The 23,122-nt window shown below is 39.6% G+C and overlaps 1 protein-coding gene across 1 annotated transcript in view; it reads left to right on the plus strand.

Annotated features, from left to right (window-relative positions):
• PLCXD3 (phosphatidylinositol specific phospholipase C X domain containing 3) overlaps positions 1-23,122 on the plus strand; it is a 162,803-nt gene that overhangs the window by 97,699 nt on the left and 41,982 nt on the right. Inside the window, exon 2 of the mRNA XM_032627935.1 lies at positions 11,559-12,267. Within this exon, the coding sequence (XP_032483826.1) occupies positions 11,559-12,267 (709 nt within the window). The remainder of the gene's footprint in view (positions 1-11,558; positions 12,268-23,122) is intronic.

Raw genomic sequence — 23,122 nt, forward strand, 5'->3', positions numbered from 1 at the left:
AAAAGTGTCATATACCACAATGTTCATTGCAGCTCTATTTATAATAGCCAGCACATGGAGACAACCTAAGTGTCCATCGACAGATGAATGGATAAAGGAGATGTGGCACATATATACAATGGAATATTACTCAGCCCTAAAAGGAAATGAAATTGAGTTATTTGTAGTGAGGTGGATGGACCTAGAGTCTGTCATACAGAGTAAAGTAAGTCAGAAAGAGAAAAACATATACCGTATGCTAACACATATATATGGAATCTAAAAAAAAAAAAGGTTCTGAAGAACCTTGTGACAGGACAGGAATAAAGACACAAATGTAGAGAATGAACTTGAGGACATGGGGAGGGGGAAGGGCAAGCTGGGAAGAAATGAGAGAGTTGCATGTACATATATACACTACCAAATGTAAAATAGATAGATAGTGGGAAACAGCTGCATAGCACAGGGAGATCAGCTCCGTGCTTTGTGACCACCTAGAGGGTGGATAGGGAGACACAAGAGGGAGGGCATATAGGGATATAATATGCATATAGCTGATTCACTTTATCATACAGCAGAAACTAACACAAGATTGTACTTATACTCCAATAAAGATGTTAAAAAAAAAAAAAAATCAGGGCTTCCCTGGTGGCGCAGTGGTTGAGAGTCTGCCTGCCGATGCAGGGGATGCGGGTTCATGCCCCGGTCCGGGAGGATCCCACATGCCACGGAGCGGCTGGGCCCGTGAGCCATGGCCACTGAGCTTGCACGTCCGGAGCCTGTGCTCCGCAACGGGAGAGGCCACAACAGTGAGAGGCCCGCATAACGCAAAAAAAAAAAAAAAAAAAAAAAGCAGTGCTTCATGTGTGATGGTTTTACTTGCAGTAAGTATTCAGAATACCTTCCAAGTAAAATGGCACAATGAGAAGCATGTGAGAGATGAGTTTTACTGTGGGAAAATGTGTGTGTGGGTGGAGGGAGACAATTCCATGTTTGGTTTCTGCTTCTGGAAATTACTTTATCTGCCTGTACAATTTCAACTAGAGCAAGCTTTCTCAACCTTGTTAGTACAATAGTCCCCCCTTATTCTGCTTTTTGAGGTTTCAGTTATCCGGGTCATCTCTGGCCCAAAAATATTACATGGAAAATTCCAGAAATGAACAATTCATAAGTTTTAAGTTGCTCACTGTTTACGTAGTGTGATGAAACCTCGTGCTGACCACTCTGTCCCACCTTGGCAGTGAATCATCCCTTTGAGCAGGGTATCCCTCCCATTGGTCACTTAGCCATCTTGGTTATCAGATAGACTGCCATGGTATCTCAGCGCTTGTGTTCCAAGAAACACTTATTTTACTTAATAAAGGCCCGAAAGTGCAAGAGTAGTGATGCTGGCAATTCAGATAGTTTCTTACTGTGCCTAATTTATAAGTTAAACTTTATCATATGTATGTCCGTATAGGAAAAAACATAGTATATATAGGATTTGATACTATTCATGGTTTCAGGCATCCACTGGGTGTCTTGGAACATATCCCCTGCAGATGAGGGGGACTACTGTACAGACGTTTTGGGCTGGTTCATTCTTTGTTGTGGAAGCTGTCCAGTGCATTGCAGGATGGTCAGCGGCATCTCTGGCCCTCTACCCACTCAATGCCAGTAGCACTGCCCCCTTCACTTATAACAACACAAAACATCTCCAGGTGTTGTCAAATATTTCCTGGATCAAAATCAACCCTGGTTAAATACCACTTCTCTAGGGAAACAGATGGGTCTATTGGTCTTTCTTATTACCTAACAGTACTGCTGCTCTATTGATTTTCCTCTTAAATCTTTATATTTCATATATAGATTCTTCCTGGTCTCAGGATCTTCCCATTTAGGAAGCTGCCCTCACCAATGCTATGCTGGCAGATTTAGAAGTTTGGGATACTGTTATCCCTGGCTTAGCAGTTCCTGTACACAGCAAAACCTCAGGGAATGATTCCATTTGACTCTCAGCTGAGAATGGTCCAGGCAGATGCTGCAGTGGAGAGGGAGAATGTATAGCTGAGCTGGTTTATGGGAAGTTATCGGTAATTTAGGGATTCTTTATTTCTTAGGGTGTCTTTTAATTATTTTTCAGACCACCCTATTGATAGTCCTTAAAAGGAAATCTATATGAAAAAGAGGTTTAATAAGTTTCACCAAGGGTGGCTGTTGGAGCAGGCTTTCTTTTCTGCCCCTTGACTGAAAGGCTGCTGCTCTAAGCTATTCACTGTCAGCTCCTCTATTGGTTTAAAGAAATGACCCAGCAAGTTTAAAGAAATTGTGATGAATATTGAGCTTCTCTACTGGGAGGCATTAATGTAATAAGGCTTCTCAAATTTAGCATCTGGGATCCTGGATCAAAAGACTTAAAAGTAAAGAAACCAACCTCCTTTACTTCAGCTTACTGTCTCTGAGACGTGCTGAGTGAGGCTTTACACAATATGAAAGATACAGATTTATCCAAGGAGAAAACACAGCATGGTCATTTTGATTTTTCCTTTACAAAAGGATTAATCTCAGTGTTCTACAAGATGTGTCGGGTTTAATTTAATATTAAAAATTGTATTTCCTATACATTTATGTCAAGTGAAGTACAAATATTAAATTACAAGCGTGTAGTTTTTAATTATCTGTTCAGTTTTAGAAGTGTTTTAGTTTGTATTACATATTGTGCATTATCTCTGATGACACGAAATCGCTTGTATTGTCCACAAAGCCCTGATCATGTGCTGGAGGACTGAAGCAAGATTACATGACAGGAATAAGGAATGATCCTTATTCCTCAAGGTTTGGCCTTTGTCTCTGAAAAATCCAAATAACCGATCACTTTAATCGATGGGGGAAAAAAATTAATGAGATTAATTGTAGGTTGTCAAATAATAACCAAATAATTGATTTTGACATTTTTTTCTGTCAGATTGAGCATTGTGTAGTTACAATTGGAGAGAATTGACTGACTTCCAAATCAAGTAAAAGTGATTTGAGAATTAATATTTTTTCATAATCTGTGTATGTTCCCTACTCTATTACAGTCAGAAACCAATAGGAGGTTTTGTTTATTAAGTACTACCAGGAATGGGGCAGTACAGATCTACCTGCAGAGATGATCACGTGCTGAGGTCAGAGTCCTATATGCCATCAATCAGGTTTGTACCCTCTCAAGGCCAGAGTCCACACAGAGTTGTGTTTAGGGATTTTAGTACAAGGTAACAGGGAATGGAGCTGACTAATTAGTACTCTGGAGTCGATGATATTGAAGGAACACCAACAGGCAGAGAGACTCAACACATAGCTAAGTTCTACTTACCAGCCTAACATTTAGTGGTGAAATTTCAGTATCCTAAGGGTGGGATGGAGTCATAAGAGAAAATAATTTCCTTAGAAGACTTGAATACTGGATAAGTTATCAAGGCCAGATTCCTGTTAATGAAAGTGAGACAGAGAGCAAGAGGAATTTGATGAGACGTGCCACTCTATTGTCTGAAATCAATTCTATAGCTTTTTTTCTAAGATTAAGTCCATTCTAGAGGCTGAGGCAGGATAATGCCTGAAGAGGAAGGTTAAATGGTAGTAGCTAGGATAAAGGGAACATTACCTAAAAGCTATGTCAGTGGTCCCAACTGGAAACCAGGCCATTGGCAATGGAATGGAAAAAAGAAGAGGCCATATCTGAGAGAGGATTTGGAGGTCAGTACAATGCGACTTTAAGGCTGACTGAATGTGAGGTTTGAGAGGCAGGTAAGAATTCAAGATGAATCCAAGGATGAGATGGAAGGAATATGAGATAAGTATGATAGGGACACATATAAAGGAGCAGGTTTGAAGGGGAAGATACTATGCTTCATCTAAAACATTTTAAGTTTAAGTTTCCCATGAAGCAATGAAATTTAGTTACCTGATAGGCAGACAGGGAATCTGTAATGGAGGTCAGATTAGATGGGATCAATTTATTATGCATCTATTATAAGGCATGAGGCCAAAGAAATGAAAGAGATCACCCTAGGAAGAAGCATGGAACAAGTTGAAGTCTTGAATAGAACTTCGGGTAACACTCTCGTTTAGGAATTGGAAGAGCAGCGAGAGGCGGCAGAAGGAGACTGAGAAAGGACAGTTACAAGAAAGTAGAAAAACTAGGAAAGAGTCATGGCTAAAAAGCCAAAGGGGGAAAATATTTCAAGAAGGAAGTATAGCAGTATCAAATGTTCCAGCATAGGCTGAGCAGGACTCACTCATTCCTTTACTCAACAATGTTAACTTAAATGGCTGCTAAGCTCTGGGCTAGGATTTAGGAATGAGATCACAGAAGGCTGGTGAGTTTCTTTAGTAGTCACTGAGGATATTTCACAGAGGTTTTATATGAGTTACAATCATGATAGTGTGATTACAGCAGTTACAAATGGAACCAAAGTTAGGGAGAGAGAGCCAGGCTGTGTAGACTAATTTTCTGAGAAATCTGAAAGGAAATAGTAAAGAAAAAGGGGGTCAATAATAATGGCATAATCTGTAAAAATGGTTATTAGTAGAAGTAGTGATTTTGCTTTTATAGCATATCCCATGTGAACAATTTTGACCCATTGACTTGAACCAAATGTTTTTATATTTATAAAGCTGGATACAGTAGTGGGCACAGGAGATTATAAGGCATAGTGTTTTCTTTGGGGGAAGCTTCCAATCTAGATTAAAATCAATGTGTATGTTGGGGTATTTCAGGTGGAGAGCAAGATATAAAGACTGAATAAAAATTCAATGAACATAATGAGCATTAGTTACAACATCTAATAACTGGTACTGGTTGATGAGAAGGAGCTGCCGACTAGACGAACTGTGAATTCAGGGGAAAGGAAGACCACCATGAGTGAACAAAGGCTTTGCCACAGAGAAGGGAATACATGTAAGTTGCAGAAGAAGACTAGGACTGAGACTTTCATGAAGGGAAGACCAGTGGGTAAGCTTCACTCCAGAACTCTGTCTCTTCCCATGGAAAGTGGAGGTACTAACACCTGCTTATCTTCTACCCTAGAAAAGGGCGTCAAAAGCTAAATATACTCTTTCACCCCTTCATCCAGCAGTCTTCTTTCGGTTCACAGATTGCAGGTACATATGCTTCCCTACTCCTGTGGTGTTGGGCTTATAATCACAAAAGGTACCAAGATATCAAATACACAGGAAACCTGTTCCCTGAAAGCAGGAATCTTAAAAACCTTGGCGCTGTGCTAAATAAAACAGGAATAAAACAGGCAAGGGAAGGGAAATACAGAGTGCCATGCATAAACTTTTGCAAGCAAGCTTAGTGCCCTGCAGAGACCAGGAGAGGAGCAGTTCTTATATTGATGGAGTCAGAGCCTGAATTCTAAGATCAGGATATAGATATCAGAATTGCACACTCATGAGCATGTCAAACCTTAGCTTCCTGGGCCTTCTTGTTCTGAAGGTTCACAGATGAAATGAACTTGATGCGTTTTCTTTGATGTTTATTAAACCCATAATTTTGCAGAATTTGAAATGGAACTGTGGCCAAACTGAGAGACCAACCAGAACTCCATCTCAAAGAGCTTTTATAAATAATACTGGAAAGATATTGAATGGAAGAGAGGTAGTACTTAATATACATAACAGATCAATTTTCTTAACATGGCAGAATGTAAATATTTAGTTGCTGTTCAAAGCAACAAGAAATGTGATAATGTTGATTGTCCTACATTTGCTAAATCTTAGACAAGTGAAGGATAAGAATCTTATTTTCAAAAAACATTTACATAAATCTAAATCCTGCAACTTAAATCATTTCCGTTCCTGCTTGCACAGATGTCCCAGTGTGTGTTTGTCTAGGCAATGTTTTTCTTAGCCACAAGTGAATAGATGTTTTGTGACTAGGTATATCACCATATGAAAATAATTGTAATTTAAGTTTTATAGTTCTTTTATGGAAACTTCATGAACATGGGTTCATTTCTTCCTTGTAAGAATCATATGAAGTAGGTGTGGAGAGTATCTTAATTGAACAAATTGGAAAATCCGAAACCAGAAGAGTTAACAATCTGATGACCCTCCAGTGTTAAACTTTGAGTTAGTAACTGAGCTCAAATTCGAGCCTAGTCTTCCAACACATTCAATGCTGTTTTCAAAGTACTGTATTGCCTAATTTAATATTAAGACCAGGCTGCATCAGTCTGAAATCAAAATATTGGCCAAGGCTGTAATTTCATTTGAGGCTAAGGATCCTTTTGAAAGCTTGCTGATTGTTGGCAGAATGTAGTTCTTTGAGTTGTAGCACTGTGGCCCTCAGCTCTTGAAGCTGCCAACTCTTCACTTCATAAGAAGGAAATCTTTTCCTCTTCCAGCTTGGGTCCAGTGATTGGTGGTCTACAAATGAATCAACAATAGATAGATTAACAGGAGAAAAGACAATGTTTATTTATGCATGCACAGTGTACATGCAGAAGCACTCAGAGACTAGTAACTCACTGGAATAACCAGAAAGAAAAGGCTTATATACTAAACTTAACAAAAGAGGGGTAGATAGGGCTTCAGTGGGAGAGTATGAAAGGTTCTATTTTTTTTTTTTTTAATTCTAACAAGCAGCTGAATTCACACTTCTGGTGCTAAGTGTCGTTTTTTGTTTTTGTTTTTCCCCAATCAAGTAACTCCCTGGGAGGGAAGTCAATGGTAACTATATTTTCAGAGGTTCTATTTAAATTTAGATAATGTTTCTGTCTGCGGCTGCTGCTTGTTCAGATATATTCAGCTCAAAGTAATTTTCATATCATTTTGGTAGGCTATTAATCACTTCAACTGCCACATGGTCCTCTCTACCACATTACATTTTGTTTCTTAAGGACAACAGAACATCTGCTGCTGCTTGTTGTCTCTGTTTGATGGGCTTACCTGCTTACATTAGGTCCACTCAGGATAATCTCTCTTTAGTTAACACAAAGCCAACTGATTAGGGACCTTAATTACATCTGAAAAAAAAAACCTCTTCCACATACTGGAACATAATCATGAGAATGATATCCCTCATATTTACCATGTTCAAGTGGAGGGGATTATACAGGACATCTATAACAGGGGATGGAAGTTTGGGGAGCCATCCTAGAAGTCTTCCTACCACAGCAAATTATAGGATGAGATGTTAAGTTCAGTACTACAAGAGACCATAAAAATGAGATGATCACACAGATCCCTTACACTGTTGAGTTAATAAAATGGATGCTGCATTCTAGCTGATTAGACTATATGACATCTAAGATCATCCATACCAGAATGCAGAATGGAGTAACTCCTCCATTCAAGAAAACTTTTTAAACCAACTTGATTTCTTTCACTCTTTCTCTTATCTGATACATAGTTTACAAGCATAAAGAAGTGCGTATGAACATTTTAAATTTAATTTCTCTTCATTAACATTTCAAGTTCTTATATTAGGCACCTGGGTTTGTAGACCTCAAATGCCCTCATTAACCCCAAAGGGTTGTTATAGCTTTCATTAGTTAACTATTGCTATGTAACAAATTATCCCCAAACTTAGTCACTTAAAACAACACACAGTTTCTGTGGGTCAGGAGTCTAGGCAAATATTAACTGAATCCTCTGCTTCAAGATCTCTCACAAGGCTGCAGTCAAGATCCCACTGGGGCAGGATGTACTTCCAAGGTTACTCAGTGGCTATTGAAGGATTCAGATCTTTGAGGACTGTTGGACTGAGGGGCTCTGTTCCTAACTTGCTGCTGACTGGAGGCCATCCCCAGGTCTTTGTTACATGGACCTTTGCAACACAGCAGTTTGCTTCATCAAAACCAGCAAGAGAAAGAGTAGCATGATGGAAGTCACAGTCTTTTGCAGCATAATCTCAGAAGTGGTATCCCATCATGTTTGTGTTATTTAATTTATTAGAAAAAAGTCACTAGATTGGACCTACACTCAACAGAGAGATGTAAATGTCAGGATGGCAGGGAATGTTAAGGTCTGTCTTAGAAGTATGCCTACTGTCTGAATGAGGGAATGATGTAGCCGACTAAGGAGAAACTAATAAAAGTGGCTGTTTCTAAGAAATGAAAGAAAATAACCTCTTCCATTCCATTCACTTATTCAGAGCCAGAGCAAAGGAACTTGACTGGCCTGGGTTCATAATGGGAGTGACCAGCTCTTGTCTAAGTAGAGAGGACAAATCAAAGCCAAAATTGAAAGGCTAAGTTCAGAATCAAAGGAGCAACTTTAAGTATCATGTCCAAGTTACGAGTTTGGGCGGTAGATAAAATAAGAATAAGAGGACAAGAGGACAGGAACACTGAACCAGTGTAGAAGCAAAATATTAGACCAGATAAGGCACACAAGTTGTGGATTTAGAACAAAGAAATAGTGTTTAGCACTGTTTTGCTCATGGGCAGGCTCCCTGATTTTAAAGACACAGGGCTGGGCCAGAGGCTTTCTCTGTTATTGAAAGTCATAAAGTAGTAGTGCTGTATTTTTGTTTTAAGTGCAAACAAATAGAAAGCTTCATGGTTTAGAGGAAATTTTGAAATTTGGGAGGAACTACTATTCCAAATGAAATTAAAGGTCTTGAAAATATTCTTTCTTGGCCAATGTTAGATTATGTATTTTCTCCCAAAATGCATAGATAGTGTTTTATGTTGATTGATAATTTAATTCTCTTCAAATAATATTTGCATCTGGTGAATAATTCTGTTCATCAAGCTTAGAACAAATACTGGTGGGGGTATCAGTGGTTTCTCCTTCTGCCTGTTATCTGTTTTTAATTTTTATTTTTAATATTACCTTATTTTGGCCTTAATAACAAATTAATATTTCTAGTAACGTGTCAAAAACAAGGAGCAACTCATTTCTGAAAGAAGTCTAGTCATATTTAATTCCCTTTCTGTGTGCTTCCAATTATGTCTTCTATTAGATTACAGAAGTAACTAATTACTTTCATCCACCTTTTCTTCACGTGCCTATAAATTAATTTAAAATTTTATAAATTAACCCTTATTTTGAGGGTTTATTTATTTATTTATACTTATTTTAATCCAATCCTAGATCATTTCATTATAACTCATTTTTTTTGGTACGCGGGCCTCTCACTGTTGTGGCCTCTCCCGTTGCGGAGCACAGGCTCCGGACACGCAGGCTCAGTGGCCATGGCTCACGGGCCCAGCCACTCCGCGGCATGTGGGATCCTCCCGGACCGGGGCACGAACCCGTGTCCCCTGCATCGACAGGCGGACTCTCAACCCCTGCGCCACCAGGGAAGCCCATTATAACTCTTCTTAAGCTCACTTTTTTATTTCTTTCTTTAAACGTAATCTTGCTGTATATTAAACCATAGTACAGTTTAGTTTCTTCATTTATATTAGCCATTCACTGAACAGAAACTAATAAATCAACATGCAGCAATTTAAATCCCTATTAAAATTTGCCAATGCCAGATCCAAACGGACAGTTTTCCTTATCCAGAAAGTGCTGACATTTTCTTCCCATACCATCTACTAAAGATAAATAGATCAGATAGTTCCGGATGAAAGTAAATGTGGCATTTCTATATTTTGGGGTTACCTTTCATTGTTTGAAAAATTCCAATAATTCTGAGGAATTATCTGTTCCAAGTCTTGAAAGGTTATGATTTACAAGGTATCAAAGTATGTTTCAAACTATTTTTTCTAACAACCCACCATGGTGTCTAATATCCATACTCTTGTAATTACTGTAGTCTGTTTACTGCTAGACATAGATAAATAGATATGTCTCTATAGGCATAGATTGACATAGATGTGGAATATAGACAAAGATAAATATTGCATCACTAAAAAATTTTGCTTCAAATAGCTTAACAGTTAAAGGCCCTGAGATGATAATAAACTTACAGGGGTGTGTGTGTGTGTGTGTGTGTGTGTGTGTGTGTGTGCATGCACGTGCACAAGTATACATCTTGGGTTGGAAGAGTGAAAAATCTAGAAAAAGCTGTAATGGATGTAAATCAGGAGTGAGCAACAAGGTGTAAGGAAGCCTGAGTAACAGATGGGGAATAATGACATCTGCCTTTTCTAATGTGTGAAAAATCCAGAATACATTAATTTAATTTTACCAAGAAGTAAAGGAGGATTTTTTTTTTTTCAAAGTCAAAAGAACTTTATTTTGATCTGGTAATCTTACATTTACCTTTAAAAATTATTTAAGGGCTTCCCTGGTGGCGCAGTGGTTGAGAATCCACCTGCTGATGCAGGGGACACGGGTTCGTGCCCCGGTCTGGGAGGATCCCACATGCCGCGGAGCGGCTGGGCCCGTGAGCCATGGCCGCTGAGCCTGCGCGTCCGGAGCCTGTGCTCTGCAACGGGAGAGGCCACGACAGTGAGAGGCCCGCGTACCGCAAAAAAAAAAAAAAAAAAAATATTTAAAAGAACTTTTAAGTGAAGATTCTCTGTAATGTTTCTGAATATTTTTTAATGTAATTTAATTTATATTTTATACAGCAGGTTCTTATTAGTTATCCATTTTATACATATTAGTGTATATATGTCAATCTCAATCTCCCAATTCATCCCACCACCACCACACCCTGCCATTTTCCCCCTTGGTGTCCATACATTTGTTCTCTACATCTGTGTCTCTAAAATTAAAATGAAATAATTTTCCTTTATTGTGTCCAATGATATTTTAAATGGCACTCTGTACTTACAGGCAAATCATACACATGTTCATTGCTACATTTCTGGAGGTTTGATATTTGTAACTGCCAAAAAAAAAATAATTAAATAAGTTCTCCCTAGGAAGAAATTCTTCTAAATTTGCAAGCAACTCCAAAGAGAGCATTCACTGTAGAGAGGAAATATCTGTGAAGAAAATAGTCTACTAGTTAATTTTTAAATACCGTCAGTTGTGTTAATTTGCAAGAAAAAAATAATTGTTTATTCAATATGTAAAAAGTACCTGACTTCATCTACATTCACAATTGCCCAAATGCAGGTCAAGAATGATGTTAAAATATCAGAAATTGTACCGTCCTCTTGCCTTATTTCTCCCCTCCTTTATTCCCGTGACCTCTTGTGCTTTCCAAAGTGCAGGAAGTAACACTGATCATCTACCTGTGAAAAGGTCTTCTTTATTCATTGAAACAAGCCCTCTAGGCTTACAATCAACCCAAAATAGAGGGAAAGGGCAAGATTGTAGACAAAGTATTTGGGAACTGGTGAGTTCCTATAAATTGTACTTTATGAATGGTCACTTATGCCACCTATATGGAAAACCAACCCTAATGAATATATTAAATTCTTGGTTTACAGAAGTAGAAGATGATCTTTTGAATTTTAAAAAATTGATTAGTTGAGATTTTTTTCTTATCATTTTACAAACCATTTGGTCAGTTGAAGTCCTCCATGTACTACTATACTAGGTTATAAAAAAAGACCCTTCTAAGACATTCGAATGTACTAGGTAAATATTCCTTAGTATTTCCTTTGGCTCATTTGAGGGAGAGATATGGACATGGCAAGAGGGAAAGAAGTTGGGAAGGACAAAGGACTGAAATGTAACCACATCGTGCCTTGTTATTCTTCTAGGATCTCATGATTCCTTCAGCTTCTACATTGATGAAGCCTCTCCAGTGGGGCCTGAACAGCCAGAAACTGTCCAGAATTTTGTCTCTGTGTTTGGAACTGTGGCGAAAAAGCTGATGCGGAAATGGCTAGCCACTCAAACCATGAACTTTACTGGTCAGCTAGGAGCTGGGATCCGTTATTTTGACCTTCGAATTTCCACCAAGCCTAGAGACCCCGACAATGAACTCTACTTTGCTCATGGTTTGTTCAGTGCCAAAGTCAATGAAGGCCTTGAGGAGATCAATGCATTCCTCACAGATCACCATAAGGAGGTAGTATTCTTGGACTTCAACCACTTTTATGGGATGCAGAAGTATCACCATGAAAAACTCGTCCAAATGCTGAAAGACATCTATGGAAATAAAATGTGCCCAGCGATTTTTGCCCAGGAAGTGAGTCTAAAGTACCTGTGGGAGAAGGACTACCAAGTGCTCGTCTTCTACCACAGTCCAGTGGCTCTGGAAGTACCCTTTCTCTGGCCTGGGCAGATGATGCCAGCACCTTGGGCCAACACCACAGACCCGGAAAAACTGATCCAGTTTCTTCAGGCATCCATCACTGAGAGAAGGAAGAAGGGATCATTTTTTATATCTCAGGTGGTGCTGACCCCCAAAGCTAGCACCGTGGTCAAAGGGGTGGCCAGTGGTCTCAGAGAAACAATCACAGAAAGGTAAGTGTCCTTAAGTTATCAGGGGAAATTTTTAAATAATTAAACTCAAATTCAAATAGTTAATTAGTGATGGAGTTAATTCACACCCATGTGAGTTAGTTTCCTAGGGCTGCCACAACAAAGTATCACAGGCTGCTGGGTAGCTTAAAAACAAAAGAAATTTACCATCCTTCAGTTCCAGAAGCTAGAAGTCTGAAATCAAGGTGTCAGCAGGACTGGCTCCTGCTGAGAGCTTTGAAGGAGAATCTTTTCCATGCCTCTGCATTAACTTCTGGCGATGGTTGGCATCCATTGTGGTTCTTAGCTTACAGATGCATCACTCCAGTCTCTGCACCCACCTTTACATGGCATTCTTCCCTGCTTCTCTGTCTTCTCTTCTTATAATGACTAGTCATATTGGATTAGGGCCCACCCTAGTGATCTCATCTTAATTTAATTACATCTGCAAATGCCCTATTTCTAAATAAGGTCACACTTACAGGTACTGGGGATTAGGACTTGAATATGTCATTTTGTAGGACACAGGTCAACCCACAGCACCATGGTTTTTGTTTGTTTGTGTTTGTTTTTGTTTTGTTTTGACCACACCATGCAGCTTGCGGGATCTTAGTTCCCCAACCAGGGGTCGAACCTGGGCCCCCTGCAGTGGAAGCACAGATGGAGTCCTAACCACTGGACTGCCAGGGAATCCCTGCACCATGCATTTTGACCCCATGTCCAGTTATCTTTTCATAGCACTCCTTTTCACATTTGCATAGCATTTTATAGATTACAAAGCCCTTTCTCTACTTTTTTCAGAGTATTTTCACATACTTGATTCCATTTGATCTGCATAACAATCCTGGGAAGTAGATACTGTATAACAGATAAAAATTAAAGTTCAGAGAAGTGAAATGTTTTGCCTAAAGCCACTTGGACAATGAATGATGAAACAAAGACTCAAGCACCATTTTTCTCAAGCTGTATTCTATGCCTTTACACTACATTGTTAGCAAGAATCAATCTCCAGAGAGTAGGCATTCCATTGGTCAAGCCCAGACATACATATAGTCACCTGTGAGGTGTCATTAGCAATCACCAAAGATCTTTGTAACTCATTCCCCTGATACAACATGTAGCATTGTACGTATTATTTATTCTTTTGAGTTAAAGTATTAAACAAGGCAAACATTGAAGAACAAGCACAATTCCTATCACACCTTTTATTTTTAACTTTAGCTGATATTTTGAATTATGGTAAAGAGGCAGAGAATGAATGTTTTGCACAAGGTCTTGTAGGGAAAGACAAGAAAAGGAGGAGAAAAGATTCAGAGGTGAAAATGCTGTGGGTGGCCTTTAGAGGTGAAAATGCTATATGGTGGAGAATGGCAGATGAAATTTGTAGTGGGGCAGGAACACATTTGCAAGAAGGCTAAAAGCCTTCTTGCACAGTCTAGAGGATATAGTTAATGAATTGTACAACTTAAAGTGATGAGAGATTAAATTATAATGAATCTAAATTTTACCATATTAAATATAATAAATCATAACATATAAAAGAGAAAAAAATGTCACCATCACAGGTGAGGTGGAGGAGGGCTCTGGGGTTGTAGCCGGCACTGGTCGGAGCTTAGGAACTGGCACTGAGGATGGCTAAAAGCCAGGCTACAGGGAACGTCATCCTATGAGCAATGGGGAGCTAGCAAATGATATTTAGTGGTGGAGTGACTTGACCAGATGTGAATTTTGGGTAGATAATTGGTGGAGCATGGAGGGTAGATGGAGTGGAGAAAGCAAGCAGTTAAGAGGTGCTTGGAACCGTTTTAGCAAGGATATGCAAGCTAAACTGAAGAAGGGAGAAAATGTAGAAGGGGACAGTATGCGACAGCAAAAGTTGGATGACTATTTAGCTATGTGGCGTGAATGAAAGAAAAGAGGGGAGAATAAAGTTTCTTCTTGAGAAGTAGAATGAGTGATGGATGCATTCAAAGAAGCAAGAAACAAAGATACAGGGACTTGGGGCGGACAGGGAGAAGATACAATCAGGATTATGCTAAATTTAAAGTGCTAGAAAGGCATCCAAGTAGATCCAGTTGATCATTAGGAATATAAGTTAACTCGTTTGGGGGATACTGCATTTTTTGGCAATGAAAGCCACAGGTCCTTGGAGAGGAAGTATTCCTCCATGCAAAAGTATAACTTCCTTCTGTTATTCAGGTATTTGCTGGGATCTCCCTGTTCTTTCAATTGAAGTAAGATCCCCAACCCTTACTGGGGAACCTCACTGTACACTCTATGCAAGTGTAAAGCCTTCCCTAAGATTTCTGCTGATGTCTAGATTTCTTACATTCTTATGGAACGAGCCCTTGTTGCTTCTGGATTATGTAATTTTATGGATTGATTGTTCCATGTGGCCTATCCATGTCCCACCCTCTATAACCTGAGACATGAAACTTGCTTCTTGCTCAATTTCTATACAGTGGTTTATTTGGACTTTACTGAAGATCTGAGCATAAAAGGGAGGTTTTATAATCATAATAATGTAGATGCCTTAAAGTTGAATTTTAGACTCATCTGGAATTACAAATCTCCTGACCTGGAATATCTTCTGAGACATCTGTACCACTTTTCACCCTAGACTCTAGTCCTCTGACTGAATCCTCTCCTCTACCCCCTTTCTGTCCTTTCCTCATCTGTTTTCTTCCCCCAACCCCATATTGCGTTGGAGACGCTACACTCTCCTCTAGATTATTGCACCAAACTATTCACCTCTCTCCCTGGCCCTAAGCCTACATTCAGTTAGTCCCATCAACGTATTCATCAGAACAAGAAGACTTTTTCTTTAATAGAACCACTTTCTATAAAAATTAATTGTTCTCAAAAATAACAACTTACCTTACATACTTAAAAATAAGGGAATTATATACACGTAAGAATGTGTTGTTTTCAAACCTACCCCATAGAGCCTCCAGATTTTGAGGAATCCCCAGTAGAGGTGGGAAGGGGACAGGAGGGGTCTGGGGAATGGCTGACTCTAATTCTGTTCATTCTTGCTACACCTTTAATTTAAAAAGCTTTACTTCGAACATTTACATATTGGGCATGAAAGGAGTCTTCCCTTCCAGCTTTACCTTCTGTTGTATAGTTCTAGGCTTAGGAAAACACTTTTCTGTACCATTTGCCTACTTTGCATTTGGCCAAGAACTATATCCTGACTCCATACCTGTGTAGGGAATAGCCTTTGGGAAGTCAAGAAGGAAAATCTACTCAAGGAATAAATGACTTTCATTTTTCTCTCTTATGCAATTTCATGCAATAGGACTTTGCAAGTTATACGTTGAACTGCTTTTTGGTTACTAATGCTTTAGTACAGCATTACCAAAGTAGGATTTGTAGAATAACGATCAGATAATTTAGGAGAGTGTTGAAAATGATAATATATATCCACACAACTCTCCCAAAAGGTTCACAATGCACATTAGCATATAAAAGGCACTAACAAGTATTTAAGTGAAGAATCCTATTTAATTATAACTAATACAATGTTTTCCAAGCACTTGATTTTTTTTTTTTCAGATAACACTTATTAACAGCCCATGGAATTAATTTTGACAAAATGTCCTCAGCCATCTGCTCTAATTCAGAGTCTTTCACTTGCCTCTGGCTTATATATCTGGAAAAGTAGAGTTTTACCAGTGAAAAGAGAGAGTGGGAAAAGAATTTAAAAAGTAGAAATGAAGACCCTATAGGTAGAGTCAACTATTTTCTCTCTAGGATTATGCAAATGACTTGCAAATATATCTGAACCTGGCCATGATACTTGTGCTATAAGCATTCTCAATGGAGTTTGTCTCAGTACTAGAAAGCCCCTTTTTAAACCAGTTACAAAATCTGTATTCTGTGTATGGTGTTAATGTGAAATCCAGAGGTTTGGTTTGGTTTGGTTTGGACATATTTCAGCTTTCTGGAAAGGTCATTGTCAATCCTTGGATAATGCCTTGCAAAGGTAACTTATTACTCCTGATACAGGTAGTGAAAAAACACTTGACTCCCCCAAAATATATTTTTCTCTTCTCACCAAGTGATAAAGCCCACAAAAAAGACTTTTACTGTCACTTTCCTTTTGCTGTTGTGCCAAAGCTGCTCACTGAGAAAGTCCTTTGCCACCAAAGGAGAAGTCACTAGGCAATGTTAAGATTTCTCTGGACCTTTAGTATATTTTCATTTGCAAAATTTGGAGTTTGAATTCAATTAGCTCCAAGATCCTTTCCAGTTCTAAAATCCTACAATCCTGGATTTGACTAGTTTCACTATAATTTTTCATTATGTCTATATTTGGGTTAACAAAACTCTAAGCACATGAATTTAGAAAACAGTGTTTGAAGATGTGGGTGGCTTTCAGGGAACTAAATCCAGCCTGGATTTAGGTACCGTAACTTTCAATCTGGCCACCGGTTCTAAATACTGCAGATGCGTTCTCTACATTCTAGCAATGCCAAAAGACACAGATTTTAGTTTCTTAAAGACCTATTTTTAATTTATTTTTCAAACACCAGCTTTTGCACCTCACCCCCACGGAATTCACACGTTCTTAAAAAGAAGGTGTGTAACTTGAGTCAAGTCCTTCCCTAATTTGTGGAAGTTTATTAAATTATAGGTTTTCTTAGTTAAAAAAAATTCAGCTAGACCACCTGTCAGAATATTTAAGGAGCAGTGCATCTTCGTAAGTAAATTGAAGCCGAATTAATTTAGAAAATGTTTATACAAGTCAACAATTTATCTCATGATGATGATGGTAATGGTAATAGTAATGATGATTTATTAAGTGCTCTCTTTTTAATACTATGCTAACTGCCCTGCCCATTTATTCTCATGATCACGGTCATTGCCTTGAGGGTAAGGAAGAAGGATGTGGTTGGTTTTTAATAAGCACCTTTTATCCAACTGGGGAAAGGGAGGCAACTACATTTGTTGAGCCCACTTTCTGTGCCAGGCACTGTGCTAAGTGCTTTACGTGAATTGTATCCATTTAATCCTCCCTGCAGTCTTGCAAAGTAGGCATTACATCCATTAGAGGTGGAAAATGGAGCCTGAGAAATGTCTAGTACCTTGCTCAAAAGTCCCAGATTAGTTTAGCAAAGGCAGGATTGTTATTTGGGTCTGACTCCAAGTCCCTTGCTTACTCCTGCAAATTAGGTGAAATTCACCTTTCTTAGCAGTGGGTGCATGTAATGCATTATTTGTCATCTTGGGGGGCAAAGTCAGGTCTAGGCATTGGGAAGGTAAAGTGTACTGGAGGTGGGGTGGGAAAGGCTATGAAAGAGCAGATCTGAAGTGTATGGCTTTGCCTCAAGATAGAACGCTGGCAGGGGTCCCCTAGGGAAGCACTGCTGTTGGATAATAAAAAGGAAGGGAACTTAGACGTGACCTGACTCAGTCCTCCTTGCCTTGTGCCTGTTTCCCATGTCACTGTTTTCCATTTAGTAAGGAAACTGAGGCCAGAGGACTGCTAAAATGTCGCCCAAGGTCACAGAGCTAACTGGCAGCAAAGGTGGAATCATAATCAGGTCTCCCGGCTTGCAGGCAGATTCTGCCCTCCATACTTCAGGGAGGAATGAGGACAGAAAATGGACAGGAAGATCAGGGGGGCCAGGGAACATCAGGCTGCAGGGAACAACGTGGAAGGGCGAACCAGCTGTCAGACTGCACTGTGCACAGTATAGCATGGTGCCCTGTAACCTTGACTAGAGTGGTCAGAAGTTGGGCCTGGGGATGGACCACAGATTTTGTTCAGGGCAGACTTCCCTGGGTCCTATCTCTTTCTGCTTCACAAGCACAATAGACTATTTTTTCCTTTCAGTTGGGACACATCCCAGCTCACAGAAACTCCCCAAACAACACTTGTGCTTCTGATTTACCCTGTCAGTGCACTGACCCAGCTGGTGGGGGGCTGGGCTCTGGGAAGTTGTTCCCCTGCAGCACCAGTCATCCTAGCAGCTTTGGGGAGCCAAGAAACACCACACTGAGGGAGTGAGACTCAGAATGGTTCAAAGACAGCTACAGGTGACATCAATCTTCATGACGGACAGCTTTCTGGCTCCGCCCCCTAGACTACGCCCCCAAATAGGTCAGCGCATTAGCTGGTCTGTTATCCTTCTATTCAGTAAAAGGGAAAGCTGCTTCTTTGGGCTACATATGCCTAAGGAGAAAGAATATCAAGGACATTATGGAAAACCAGCATTAGAATAATCATTGTTTACAAGATGCTTTCATTGTAAGATTCTTTTTTTCAGCATATATCTATTAGAGGCTTCATTTGTTCAACAGATGTTATTCCCAATTTGCAATTTAGAAAATCAAAGGACAATAAGGCTAAATAATTTGTTCAGGTGGTGGTGTGAGCCACTGCTGCTATCAAATCAGAATCTAGATCTTTCGCGAAAACTCTAATTGGAAAACATACATACATGTTCATAGTAGCACTATTTACAATAGCCAAGAGATGGAAACACCCAAGTGCTCATCAACAGACGATTGGTTTAAGAAGATATGATACACACACACACACACACGCACACACACACACTGGAATATTACTCAACCATAAAGAAGAATGAAATATTGATACTGCCATTTGCAGTAACATGGATGGACCTAGAGATTATCATACTACCTAAAGAAAGTCCAACAGAGAAAGACGAATATCGTATGACATTACTTATATGTGGAATCTAAAAAGTAATACAAATGAATCTATATACAAAACGGACTCACGGAAAACAAACCTATGGTTACCAAAGGAGAAATGGAGGGAAGGAGGGATAAATTAGGAGTATGGGATTAATACATACAAACTACTATATATAAAACAGATAAGCAACAAGGATTTACTGTATAGCACAGGGAACTGTATTCAATATCTTATAATAACCTATAATGGAAAATAACCTGAAAAAAATGTATATATATAACTGCATCCCTTTCCTGTACACCTGAAGCTAACACAATATTGTAAGTCAACTATACTTCAATTAAAAAAAAAGAGTCTAGGTCTTTTGAACCACTAGAACAAGGAGTCTCGCTTGTAAATCAGAAGGAAGCTCCAGAAAGCATTCTTTTCCCTAGCCCAGGGCTTGGCGAACTGGGCAGTGCTTATGTCACCCTCAGAGGTTATGATTCATGAATCGATGCTCAAAGAGTTTCACTTCTAACGTACCCCAGGTGAGCCTCACTTTGAGCAGCCCTGCTCTTGTCTGCCAACAAGCTGTGCCTGAATCGTCCCCACCAACAGATGAAGTTGGTTTTAAAAAATCTGGAAAGAGAGTCAACCCCAAGATTTATCAGTCCCCTCCCCATCCCAGGTTCAGATAGTTCTTCCTTAAATCTAAACCATGACTCCTCTACCCACAGGACCTGCCAGATTTAAGTTCAAATTTGCTTGCCCTATCACTAAGGTAGAGCTGCCCATCATTGATTTCCAAATAATGGTCCTCCGCTATTCTCTCCCATGTATCTTCTCTCCCATGTCACATAGCTCGATCCTTGGATTACTGTGCTTCAGAAGCACAGGGAAATGCTCCTGGGAGGGATTCTTTGTTCCCCTGGGCTCTAAAGCACACCCCATGGAAGAAGCCTTAGTAACTTCCAGACTCAGTGTCTTCCACCAAAACCAATAAACATTTCAGCGCCAATTAACATCACAGCTCTTTGCAACCCAGTGGCCTCCCAGCCCTGATTTTAAGCAGTAAAAAAAAAAAAAAAAGATTCTGTAATAGCTTGCAACCCTGAGGCTGTGTGACAGAAGAGTGATTTTAGCCTGGGTCATGCTGGCGTATGGAAGGAGGGAGGGTTGTCTTGTAACTCTTTCTTAACAACTTTTGACCTAAGAATTTTTGAAGCAGGCACGCGCATAAAAGCTCTTGCTCTCCTTCATTCTGCTAATGTTGTAAGATTAAAGTACAGGCAAATGCGGAGAGGAGCCTTTCATTATCTGTAGCAAGAGAGTCAAAGACTGGAGAGAATTGCCAAGCTATTGAGAGGTCAGATATCCATTCAGTGCCTGGTGAGTGTGTGTGTGTGTGTGTGTGTGTGTGTGTGTGTGTGTGTGTGTGAGAGAGAGAGAGAGAGAGAGAGAGAGAATACATATACTTTTCTAAAAAGCATGGAAGCATGGTTTAGGATTAGAGGTTTACTCACTTTAGTAAATCTCTCTGGATCTCAATTTTCTTATATGGAATTGCTGGAGCTTAATATCTGAAGAGGAACTAACCTAGTATGTAGCTGGCGATGGGGGTAGAGGGCATAAAGATGAGGTGTCTAGGCAGCAGGGATATTTAGTCAACCAGGTCATGACACGATAGTGTGGGGACTTCAGCCAGCAACTCAGGGAATGGGGGGTTTGTTTGGGTTGAAAAGAACTGTGGCATGAACTGTCAAGTAGATGAACAAGTAAGAGTTTTCTGATTCAAGAAGTAAAATGGACTAGATGTGGACAGCCCAGACCACGTTCTGAGGCTGTGAGAGGAGGCCTTTGGGAGGACACACACAATGGGAACCACAAGATACCCCAGTGAGAGAGGGTAGAAAGGACTTCTTATAGAATCAAGGTTTAGGTTGGTGACTTGGGGGAAGGTTTAAAGGAAGCAGAGGTCCTCTTTAGATTGGATGCTGTCAGGGCAAGTCTATAATTGGGTATCTCAATATGTCTTATCTATAGGACTAGAGCGATGATAAACTAATTGGCAAAGAAATCAAAGTTGTTCATTTTAGTCTAGAGAGGTCAGTGTTTTGTATTTTGTAGGTGATACGGTTTCTGTGCTCAGACAAAATTACAAAGTATCCTTTTTTATCTCACTTTCTCATGATCTCAAGTAATCTTGTCTGAGGTTGGTATTCTGGGAGATTATGCCCAACAGGAGGAGAACTTGGCCTAGTTGTGAGAGTCCGGCCAGCTTCCAGATGTCAGGACTTGCTTTCAAATTTCTTTTCATTCACCCCTTTTCAGTGCACTAATTTCCATTTGGTTGGAAAATTTCTGATGTGAATTAGGCATTACATGTTCTTTTTCTTTGTTGTTCTTTTTCTCATTAAAACAATTGAGGCTGTATCTATGCAGAAGCCCAGATCATGTTGACAATGAGGCAAATCAAAGAGTTGGTGAAAACCTAGCCCAGGGCTTATCTACTAAAATGCAAACTCTTCAGATTGAGTCATATAGACAATCAACTTTCTCTGTGGTCTTAAGTTTCTGCCCATCTCATTGGGCAAGGTTGGAATTGACTGACAAGTATCAGGAATCCTGGGTGATGGAGACCAAAGGAGTTGAGATGGGGGTGGGGGGGGCGATGTGTAAACAAAGCATTGTGTAAAGGGAATTGCTGATTCTTTAATATTGGTAAACATTCCAACTTCCTTCCCCAAGGTTTTACAACTCATTCCAGGCAGAAAGGAGCAGGAGGTGAGATGGCCAGCTATCATATTTTCAACCAATTTTTTTTCTTGCCCTTTTTGGCAGCAGGAGACGAATTTTTCTTGGCCTTGTTTGAATGAGTGTCCCTGAAAAATTGTTTGTGCTGGGTGTACGTGCAAGACACAGCTTTGGGTGACTGATCTATTAATTATCAAGGGTGATTCCAATAAGTATAAGTGCTTATTTAAGTGAGGTGATATAAGCCAACATTTCTCTGTCAAAAGTGTGCCCCACCTGGGCTTCCTTGGTGGCGCAGTGGTTGAGAGTCTGCCTGCCGATGCAGGGGACACAGGTTCGTGCCCCGGTCCGGGAAGATCCCACATGCCGCGGAGCAGCTGGGCCCGTGAGCCATGGCCACTGAGCCTGCGCGGCCTGAGCCTGTGCTCCGCAACGGGAGAGGCCACAACAGTGAGAGGCCAGCGTACTGCAAAAAAAATAAAAAATAAAATTAAAAAAGTGTGCCCCACCTAACAAAATTGTTGCAAAAATCTCAAATAACTTTCTAACACCACTCTACACAATGACATTTCAGCTTCTAATGTATCACGTTCAGTTGATAACATGTTTTCTTTCATAATCTTTTCAACGTAATAACAACAATAAAAAAATGCTGGGTATATGAAAATTTCTCAGAATATCTGGTCTTGGAGGACTTCAGAAGAAAATTCTGCATGTATCAACTGAAGACACTAATATTTGGCTTTACTATATGAAGTACAAATCTTCTAGCTCTTGCTCTGTATGTCTGGGATTGTAGCCTATTGCTAATTAACTTATTTCAAAGTACTAAAAGTAATTCAACAAGAATAGCTAGAGACTTGTTTGTCATAATTGACTTTTTTTTTCAGAAATCACAAGTATAGTTTGAATTTTGCATTTAAAATATTCCTTCCTCCTACCCCCTGATCACTTATTTCCCTGTGGCCTCATCTATTAAAAGAGAAGCTTACAAGTTGTTTCTGGAGCTGTGACATCCTGTCTTGAAGGAGCGGTATGTGGCAGTGAGATTTTAACGTGTGATTTCATTAGTGAATGCTAAAAGCACAGACTGCCCTTTGGAAATATATGTGAGATCTGGCCAATGTAAAACGGAGCGAATTCACCATGTAGCTGCTGCTTATCTAGAATACTAAACAGAAAAGCCTATATGATTTAGCTCAGGTTCAAAAATGACCCAGTCATGAAAATAAATAACACCATAATGTTATAAAAAGTTATTCATGAAAATACATCTTTCAGATTTTATTAGATTCATTTTGAAAGGGTTAATTTATATTGCCTGTTTCTCCATAAAAAATACTTGTAATAAGTAGCTTGTCATGAATAGATTGTAGGGAAACTTGGTTGAGTGCAAGGTTCAGTCTAAGTTCAATCTGTTAACAGAGACCATATGTGGATTCAGCAAAG

This window comes from Phocoena sinus, chromosome 3 (genome assembly GCF_008692025.1).
Source record: "Phocoena sinus isolate mPhoSin1 chromosome 3, mPhoSin1.pri, whole genome shotgun sequence".
NCBI classification, from domain to species: Eukaryota; Metazoa; Chordata; class Mammalia; order Artiodactyla; family Phocoenidae; genus Phocoena; species Phocoena sinus.